This window comes from Lactuca virosa, chromosome 3 (genome assembly GCF_052849685.1).
Source record: "Lactuca virosa cultivar CGN04683 chromosome 3, Lactuca_virosa_CGN04683_v6, whole genome shotgun sequence".
NCBI lineage: Eukaryota > Viridiplantae > Streptophyta > Magnoliopsida > Asterales > Asteraceae > Lactuca > Lactuca virosa.
In genome coordinates this window covers 30,569,161-30,578,581 of record NC_136428.1, presented here as the reverse complement: position 1 = coordinate 30,578,581, position 9,421 = coordinate 30,569,161, and the positions used below count along the sequence as shown (strand labels likewise).

The window sequence follows — 9,421 nt, the reverse complement described above, 5'->3', positions numbered from 1 at the left end:
GTTCGTGTGTAGTCATGCAGACACCTCCCTGTTTTTTTAAAACACGACTCCAACCTGTTATACCTTCTTTTTTATGTGGACGACATCATCCTTACCGGCAAAAATACTGCACTTATCCATACCTTCATTAATCGTCTCAATAATGAATTTGCTACTAAGGATCTGGGTAAGCTAAGCTATTTTCTCAGATATGAAGTTTCCTACACCGATAGTGGCCTTTTTCTAACCCAAACCAAGTATGCTCACGACATTCTTGCACATGCTGACTTGCTTGACTTGAAACCGGTTTCTACTCTTCAACATCAGATCCACTCATCACTCATCCCGACTTATCATATGTCGACAACCAAGTGAGCCAGTTTCTTCATGTTCCAACCATTGATCATTTGTAGGCAGTCAAATGTATCACTCGGTATGTCAAAGGTATTATCTCTTTTGTGTTACACGTTCAGCATCCCCCGTCACATTCGTTAATTGGTTACTCAGATGCGGATTAGGGTTGTTGCATTGAAACTCGACGTTTTACATATGGATATTCCATATTTCTTGGTGGAAATTAGTTTCTTGGAGTGCTAAAAAGCAACCCACAATTTACCGTTCTAGTTATGAATCTGAATATCGTGCCATGGTGAACTCTGCTGCTGAAATTGTCTAGGTAAGTCATCTACTTCGAGAGCTTCATGCATTACCTCCAGATTGTCCTACTTTACTCTACGACAACAGAAGCGCTTTGTTTCTCAGTCAAATCCTATTTTACACAAATGGGCAAAACACATCGATATTGACTATCACTTTGTAGTGAACTTGATGCGTCTAGAAAGCTACATACTCAATTTGTCCCTGCATATCTACAACTAGTTGGCATATTCATGAAGAGTCTTCCACGTCCTCTCTTTGAACGATTCACTACCAAGGTTCATGTTGATTTACCATGTACCACTCAGCTTGACGGGGGGTATTATAGATAAGCCCTGGCTTATCACGTTATATTGTTTAAAATTTGTATTTTAGGTTGGTTTTGTATTTGTTATACTTATTTTGTATATCTATGTACTATATATACACATTAAAACAATGGGAATATTTTGAGGTGAGTTTAATATCTATCATAATAATTAGCAATGTGTTTGATGTGCACACCTTGTTAATAATCAGTAGGGGGTCTCTAAGAGTGTGCGAGGTGGGCAACTGTATATTGCCCATGTCGTGGAGGGGCCCAATTTCACATATGTTTGAGTTTGTTGTTCAACAATCGACAATCTTATAGTCAAAGACAAAAGCCCATGTTTTGTTCCTATTCCAAGAGCTTGCGCTAAAATACTATTCACGGTAGACTTGGTTAACAAAAATTTGCAATTAGAGTATATGTTTCTCAATGTTGCTATTAAAAAAGTAAATATATTGAAATGAATATTGGCATGGTATTCAAATCTTAGGAGGCTTTATCAGGGTGGCTAGGATAAGGTTTTTACGTAGTACTGAAAAGCTTTCTACTTGTTGTGTAGTTGCTTCATGTTTAGTTTCGTTTGTTAGAGATTGTATTCATTTGGAATCATGCAATTAAGATCCAAAACAAATTGTCATCGCAGCAATTAAACCGAGGACAATCCGTTAAGGAGTAGTGATGGACTCATATGTTAACTTGTTATATACTATTTTTATAAAAGAAAATTTGCCATATTCATATACGGGGTTGATAGCTAGATTAGGACCATATGAACTAAGGTATCCACACCACAACAAAAAGAATAAATAAATGAAATACATGTCGTTATTTTTAAGTTAATAAACATATAAAGAGTTGATGGGATAACATTTAGATACGAGGGAGCAAACGAGGTAAGGTAGGGGACCATTGCAAAAGCTATTTGGTTGGTGCAACTACCTACTCTTCACATTTAATTATACCAATTCTTGATTTGATATTAGTACTTGATGATACTTTATCTCGTTATCTCTTGTATATTATAGGAAACACTGCTAATATCCATATGTGTTATATTCATGAATAAAAAAAGTATATATATTAGGCAAGTATATAAGCATATAAATACGAGTATGGACATTGGATAAGACGTAACTAGCGTTTGTTAATGGCCAAGTGTCATGATAACACCAATGAGATTTCTGCTAGAGACTGAAATGACATAGGAATCAGCACAATGATTCTTACCCCAATCGGATGCGATCTGGAAAAACCCAACCAGGCCATGAATGCACAAAACGAGGGAGCAAGAGTAACGTCAAACCAAATAAAGTAAACATTTGACCGAGTCCACCTGCCTAACTCCCAACGAGGGGAGAGAGATTCCCAACCTCCATAGAGAGAGAGAGAGAGAGAGAGAGAGAGAGAGAGAGAGAGAGAGAGAGAGAGAGAGAGAGAGAGAGAGAGAGAGAGAGAGAGAGAGAGAGAGAGAGACCCAGACCCACACTGATATCGGGTATCGAGTGTCATTGGGGCTTGTACGTGACCACGTGAAATCAGTCAGTGAGAGCTTTTGTGGTCTCATACTTGATTGTTGTTATTAAATAATGAGAGTACCCTCATGGCTTCTGTTCATGATAAACAAGAATCCCACACCCCTCACAATGGTCTTTGGATTCTTACGCAACCCGTCCCTCAGTGGGGTGGATGCCTGATTCAAAACCTCATTGGACACTTGAGCACACCCACCCCCACCCCCACCCCACCCCACCCCATCATCAGTTTAGCTTAAATATATATATATATATATCTCTTACCATATCTTCTTCATTCTATTCCCACCTTCATCATCTCTTGATATGGGAAAGAAAGGAAGTGGTTCGTGGTTTACCGCAGTCAAGAGAGCTTTTAGTCCAAATAAATCAAAGAATCAAGATCAAGATTTCGATCAAGAAGAGGACAGGGTACGTATATATAACACCACTTCTACTTTACACACAACACATGCACAGGGTCAGGCTTTCTATATATCTTTGTGAATATATTGATTATGGTTTTGTTGCAGAAGAGGGAGAAGAGAAGATGGTTGTTTAGAAAATCATCAAATGCTGTACAAATACCGAGTCAAGTGAGAGATAATGTATCAAGTAACGATGTTCCACAACCTAAACATGCTGTCCATGACCTCGCTGCAGAGGAGGAAAAGCGTGCCATTTTAATGGCGGCAGCCACCATTAAAGCGGCTGAAGCTGCTGCCACTACCGCCCATGCAGCTGCGGAGATTATTCGTCTCACCACCAGACCTTCTCCCATTTCTGTTAAGCACCATTTCGCTGCCATTCTCATTCAGACATCTTTCCGTGGCTACCTGGTAATCCTTTCCTCCTTTTACATAGCATACAGATCTTTCTACTCGGTTTGAAATGGTCTACTGGGTTTATGTTTCTGTCTCGGTAAACAAATTTGCGTATAAGTCATCTAATTTATGAAAACAAAACCATAATCTACGCTAAGTAGCCGATTATATTGGATTTAGTTAGAGCATAAAAAGCAAACAAAAATTAAAATGAAGTCCTTAGTTCCTGGATGTAATGGTTTCTGGACACATATTACTTAATTTCTGGTAGTTGACAGGGTACTTGGTGCAGAAACTCACGTGCCAGTGCACAAGTTATCGTAAAGATCTCATTTTACTATAAGATAAACAGATAATACTGATTGCAAACTCACAACTATTCATTAAACAATATTATCATAGTAACATGGAATTTAAGCCATATATCACAACCATGTGAGTAGGGCACGATGGCAGAGGCAACAGTCTTATAACGTTAACTACTTCACATATATATAAATATTCTTTTAAAGTTTCAAGAAATATATTTATATTCTTTTGTCTTTTGTTGTTTCTTTCACATGAGAGAGATGTACGATGAATTAAAGAAATCACGACAAACGACGAGCTATGAATTTTCATATTCGTATGTCACGTGACAAACATAACTTGTGGTGGGTCCATCATATTTCTGATTAATTCTGAATTTGAATGTGCTTTTACTGTGGTTGAAGGCAAGAAGAGCACTACGAGCACTGAAGGGGATAGTGATGCTTCAAGCAGTGATTCGAGGTCAGAATGTAAGAAAGCAAGCAACCATCACTTTAAGATGCATGCAGGCACTTTTACGAGTACAATCACGACTACATGATCAACGATCCAGGCTCTCACATGACGGAGGTAGAAAGTCAGTGATGGCAGAAACACCAACTTTCTTGGAATCCAAATACCTTCAAGATATACGACAAAGGAAGTCCATGGTAAGTATAGCTTTCTCTATATATATTGCCTTTACACTAAAGAGACAGTGTTTCTTTAAGTCCTTTAACGATTTTACATAACAGTCCAGAGACGGAAGTTGCATTCCAGATGATTGGAGTGACAGACCACACTCTCTTGAAGAGCTGGATGCGATATTACAGAGCAGAAAGGAACGTGAAGCGTCTCTTGCTACAGCTTTCTCCCAACAGGTACACTTATAGCTGGCTCGATCGTAATTAGATTTCATGGCCATGTTCTTTTCTTTAGACTCGCTAACGAAAACCCATATCAAGATGCAGAAACTCAACAGAAACCCATCTAGCATGGATGAAAAAGAGCTTGAAGAAAGTGCTAGTTGGTTAGATCGGTGGATAGAAGCAAAGCAATGGGAAAACCAGAGAACCAGCAGAGCTTCTTTAGACAGAAGGGACTCAATAAAAACCGTTGAAATCGATACTTCAAGACCCAATTCTCGCTCAGGTACAAGCGCTTACAAATTACAACAATACCATGCTTCACATTACATCCCCAACTCACCGAGTCGAAGATCAAGCTACAGTCCTTCAACAGGTCAACAACCCATCACACCATCTCCGATCAAGACCAGACCATTACAGATCCGGTCAGCAAGTCCGCATTGTTCAAAAGAGGAGAGAAATTACTTGAATGCAAACATACATAGCCTACGCTCAACCCCACGTGTCAGTGGGTCCATGTTTAGGTATAGCACGTGTGTAAACGACATAGCAATACCTAACTACATGGCTGCTACAGAGTCTGCGAAAGCAAAGATAAGGTCGCAAAGCACACCTAGACAGAGACCCGCAACACCAGAGAGGGAACGAGTGGGGTCTGCTAAGAAAAGACTAGCATACCCCATCCCTGATCCATGTGACAATGGCAGTGAGGGGTACAAGGGTCATTATTACTCTGATCATAATTATGGCCATAACTTGAGGAGTCCAAGCTTCAAGAGTGTCCAAGTGGGTCATGTTGGTATGGGACAGCAATGGTATTATGCAGACAGCACTAATGGTGGAGAGCTTTCACCTTGTTCTACTACTGATTTAAGAAGGTGGCTTAGGTGAGTTAATTAGTGGCATGTCGACATAACATAGAGAAGAAGTAGCATCAAGTTTAGGTGATGTTTGATGAACCGAAACAAAAGAAATTAGGGTTCCATTTGTTGCCATTTTCATATATCTTGTATTAAATCTATTCTCTTCATTGTTTCCAACTATTGTAATATTTATTGAACATGGGCATGCTAACATGAGCCAAGTGCAATGTATAATTAAGGGGTGGTATCTTTTTAGAAACATGCAAAATTTTGAGTCTCAAGGGTTTAATCCATGTAGGAATTCCAATTCCATTGTGGATTGGATTGCCTATGGACTCTTGAACATTTATACCAACCACCTAGTGGGCCATTATAGTGAGAAATATTCCAAAAGACCAAATGACAAACAAAGAAATCTTGCATAAAAACTAAAGACTAAAATCAACAATAAAATTGTCATTCATTCTACATGATTCATTGGCATTATAAAAAGATGAACTATGGTCTATGGCAAATAAAATTGTTAAGTAAAATGAAACCCAAGTAGTCTCAGAAATTTTCAACTACAAAACACAAGATGGACCCCATTGATCATAGCTTTCCATGGTTTCAGGTTCACCTAATGAAGCTAAGTTCATGGCCATGTGTGTCACCATTCTCGCACAAGCTGCTTGTAGTTGTACTACTACTACTACTACTACTACTATGGCCATGAAAAGATGGCCCACTCAAAGGCCCATTCACAGTACTACTAGCAATACCCAGGCCCAATGCTTCACCCAATGGTCCACCAGGTGTTGAACGTGAACCCATCCAACAACTCTGGTTCAACAACCACTGGTTATGCGATTTCCCTTCTCTTTCCACATCCAACATTCCAATTTCAAAATTGTGATCATCATCATCAATCCCACCACTACATTGCATTGACAAAGTAAGAGAACAGTTGTCCCCTCCTCCGGTACTTCTCGACCAAGCATCAATGAAATTCTGCCTCCTAACACCTGCAGTACTAGTAGTATCCAAAATATTACTGTAGTTGTTGTTGTGGGATTCATGTTCTTGAGGAAAATTATGGTTCCTTTTCGATCCTACTCTGGGTGAGTGATTCAATGATTCCTGAAATTGTTGGTTCGATGAAGATACAGATACAGGGATCGCCCAACTTCACGTATTCATGCAAGAAAACCATCAAATACCCATAAAATTAGAAGACAAACAAACTGATAGTTAGTAACAACGATAGAACACTCACCTGGGATGTTGATATGAAGAAGTTGTAAGAGTATTTGTATACGAAGTAGGAGTAATGTTGAGGGCGCTTGTTGTAATGTTAGTGTTGTGGGGTTGAATTTCCACAGGCTTTCTTGAACGGGGTCTACTTTTGTGGGCATGACGCTCGCAGTATTTCTGGTCAGGTGCTACATCCCTCGAACATCTCCATTTCTTTCCATCGGTTCTTCTACACCTCCATGGCTCCGGATCCGACCCGCTTGAGAATCTCATGTCCATGCCCCCCTCTACGATGCCCAAATTTACCAAAATCAAATTACTCATCTCCACTTTTTGACGGATTAAAAAAATCAAAGGAAAAGGAAAAGGTGCCTCCTTTTTTCCAAGTTTCAAACAAATAAACAAATAGTTTGATGGAAAAAGGGGGGAAGTGAATATCGGATTAAAATAAAGAAAAGAAAGTACTGTTGGATTGAGTGGACAAAGGTATTAAGAGCTGAGGGGGAACAGGGATAGAAGCCATAATGTACTTATAGATCATCGTCTGCCTCTCAAGCTCTTGCCACTGAGTCGCAGTGAAAAGTACTTTCCCTGAAACTTCCGTTGCTCCACCACTGTCTGACCCTGTATTCCACATTACAGAAAAGGGTCTTCTCTTTACACTCAACATGATAAACAATTGAAAATCCGGCACAAAGAAAAAGTATGAAATTTTGATAATTGATACTTATAGCTTATTACCGAAGACTACGCCACCACCAATTTCAGTCGAAGCTTGATGATTGTGAAGCTGGTTGTGGTGGTAATATGAAGAAGGAGGCATGAAATTGGTGATCTTGTTACGAAGGTTAAAAGATGATACAGCGTGCTGCATGTTCATACCCACTGCAATATCAGACTCCAAGAACGTCGCAGGTGAAGGTGAAGGTGCAGGTGCGGGTGCTTCCCCTGAGTCATCGTCTCCGCCTCCCATATTAAAACCCCTACTACTGCTTCTGTCTCCATTCCCCATTTTTCAAGAAAATACAAAACCTAAATTTCTATCTTTACCCTAGAAACTTAAAAGGGTTGGGGTTTTGATGGTTTCCATGATTCCTACATTGACCCCCATTAAAAAAAACAGGGACAAACGATTGAAACAAAAAGCTACAAACTTGGTCCCCCTGTTTCTCTTTCTCTCTCTATCTTGATCTTTTTCCCTTTCCTCTCTCTACTAAGACTTGGGGGATAAAAGTTCAGATTATTTGAAAAAGGTGATTCAAAATTCTTTTATTAGGTGTATGCTCAAATTAATGATAACGAAAGAAAACAAAAAAAAGAGTTGACATTTGACAGCATCCGCCATTCAGTCACCCGGTTCCTGATGAAATCCAAAATCCAATTGGTGATATAATGAATGAACAGTCAACGCAAGGAGTCATAAATTAGGGTCTAGCCACGTCTTTGATTCTCCTAGCTATGTGATTCAGAGCTAGGTTTGACTTATGTTTTGCATGGAAGAAAAAGGTGAGAGATACTGATTCAGATACAATGGGGAGCCTCGGTTGCCTGTGAGTTTAAGGGAGTGACAGAAGCTGTCTGTTTAGAGGAAAGTGTTTTTGACAGGAGGAGGGTTAATAGCGTGGCTGTTTCCGTCGAGATACGTCGCAATCGGCTGAGCTATTTACCATTTTTGGGCGTCGGGAAGGAGGTCCACTGGGTTTTCGTGTGCGTGGGTATGGGGACCCCAACCAAAGCATATTGTCAGTCAGCCATTTACTGTTTTTACTTGCTCCTATTTACGCCTCCTTTTCTACCGTTTTCAAACTTCAACATTACCCTTTTCTGTGCATTGGCACATGTACTCTACATATCCTTTCCTGGCTTTGGGTATTTTGTTGTGTTGTTATGTACAAAAATACTTTACAAATTACAATGCGTCACAAAGTAAATGGTTATACACAATGAATCACATTCTTTTTTGCAGAAAAGGTTATGGTTGCAAAATGCTTTATATTCACCTGAACAAAAAGTTTATTTAATAAAGATTTATGAATCCCAATTCGTCGAGAAATACTTTATATTCATCTCACAATTGTAAAATTCTACTTTTGTTTTGCGAAATAGCTTCATTTTGCCGACAAAAACAAATGGAGTTTCAAACCACATTGAAAAATGTAAGGATTTTATTATATGTAATAATTGTATCGTAAACAAAAACATATTATGCCTAAGGGTATACTATGAGAGGCGATTGCATGGGGGCGTTGAGGGGGCAAAGTGGGCAGTTGCACTGGGCCCAATTTTATTCATTATATAATTTTATTTAAAAATAAAAAATTATAATAAAGATAAGGGCCTTTTTTTCTTGTTCGTCCTGGGTTTTTGAGAATATTTAACTTTTTAGGACCGACCCTGGGCGTTTATAGCCATATTGACATCTCACCACAATCATGCACACTACCTCGAAGGTGGCGTTGTCTTACCTGACAGCACTAGCGTTGGTTGTTGTGGTTTACACCACGAGACGCCACACTTCTTCTCTTTCTTTTGTTCCTTTTTCTTCCATCTTTTTCTTCATGGGTACGTTGCAGGTATACCGATTACCACAGTGATGGTGGCGGTTGTTGACTTGGAAGCTCTCCATAATCTTCAGCGTGGAGAATACATTCGGCCTTAAAAAAGTCAAAATGAATTTTAAAAATCACAAAACATGGATTAATGATGGCAAACTAGACTCTTTGAAACAATTATCATTTTTCAAAAGCTTGTCGAGTGAAATCATGTATTAATGATATACATTGCTAGGTATATTAGGATAAACTAGTTTATAAAATGTAGTTACAAAATTAATTAAATTTTCATAGTAAAAACTCAGAATTATTAATTAAATGTTTTAAATAAATTA

At 38.9% G+C, this 9,421-nt stretch overlaps 2 protein-coding genes across 3 annotated transcripts; one reads left to right on the top strand and one right to left on the bottom strand.

Moving 5' to 3' along the window:
* Nucleotides 1-2,730: 2,730 nt before the first annotated feature.
* Nucleotides 2,731-5,535, top strand: LOC145165423 (protein IQ-DOMAIN 18-like). Of its 2 annotated transcripts, none has more exons than XM_079084156.1 (5): nucleotides 2,731-2,889; nucleotides 2,991-3,296; nucleotides 3,995-4,240; nucleotides 4,325-4,450; nucleotides 4,535-5,535. In XM_079084156.1, exons 1-5 carry the CDS (start codon nucleotides 2,785-2,787, stop codon nucleotides 5,327-5,329), a joined length of 1,578 nt encoding a protein of 525 aa, XP_078940282.1. In that variant the 5' UTR covers nucleotides 2,731-2,784; the 3' UTR covers nucleotides 5,330-5,535. The 2 variants fall into 2 exon arrangements, with proteins under 2 accessions (XP_078940282.1, XP_078940283.1); XM_079084157.1 differs by having other exon boundaries at nucleotides 2,732-2,889; nucleotides 4,541-5,535.
* A 166-nt stretch (nucleotides 5,536-5,701) lies between these two features.
* On the bottom strand, nucleotides 5,702-8,179 carry LOC145162249 (growth-regulating factor 7-like). Its single transcript, XM_079081449.1, has 4 exons — nucleotides 7,276-8,179; nucleotides 7,000-7,158; nucleotides 6,557-6,821; nucleotides 5,702-6,466 (listed from the first exon to the last, which is right to left on the bottom strand). Exons 1-4 carry the CDS (start codon nucleotides 7,544-7,546, stop codon nucleotides 5,917-5,919), a joined length of 1,245 nt encoding a protein of 414 aa, XP_078937575.1. The 5' UTR covers nucleotides 7,547-8,179; the 3' UTR covers nucleotides 5,702-5,916.
* Nucleotides 8,180-9,421: the final 1,242 nt, after the last annotated feature.

Bases quoted from the DNA above. Each gene is read 5' to 3' on its own strand.
- LOC145165423 (XM_079084156.1), top strand. From the start codon at position 2,785: ATGGGAAAGAAAGGAAGTGGTTCGTGGTTTACCGCAGTCAAGAGAGCT. The intron at 2,890-2,990 runs GTACGTATATAT...GTTTTGTTGCAG, and splicing joins TCGATCAAGAAGAGGACAGG to AAGAGGGAGAAGAGAAGATG. The intron at 4,451-4,534 runs GTACACTTATAG...ACCCATATCAAG, and splicing joins CTACAGCTTTCTCCCAACAG to ATGCAGAAACTCAACAGAAA.
- LOC145162249 (XM_079081449.1), bottom strand. From the start codon at position 7,546: ATGGGGAATGGAGACAGAAGCAGTAGTAGGGGTTTTAATATGGGAGGC. The intron at 7,159-7,275 runs GTAATAAGCTAT...TGTGGAATACAG, and splicing joins TGGTGGTGGCGTAGTCTTCG to GGTCAGACAGTGGTGGAGCA. The intron at 6,822-6,999 runs GTACTTTCTTTT...TGGGCATCGTAG, and splicing joins TTTGTCCACTCAATCCAACA to AGGGGGGCATGGACATGAGA.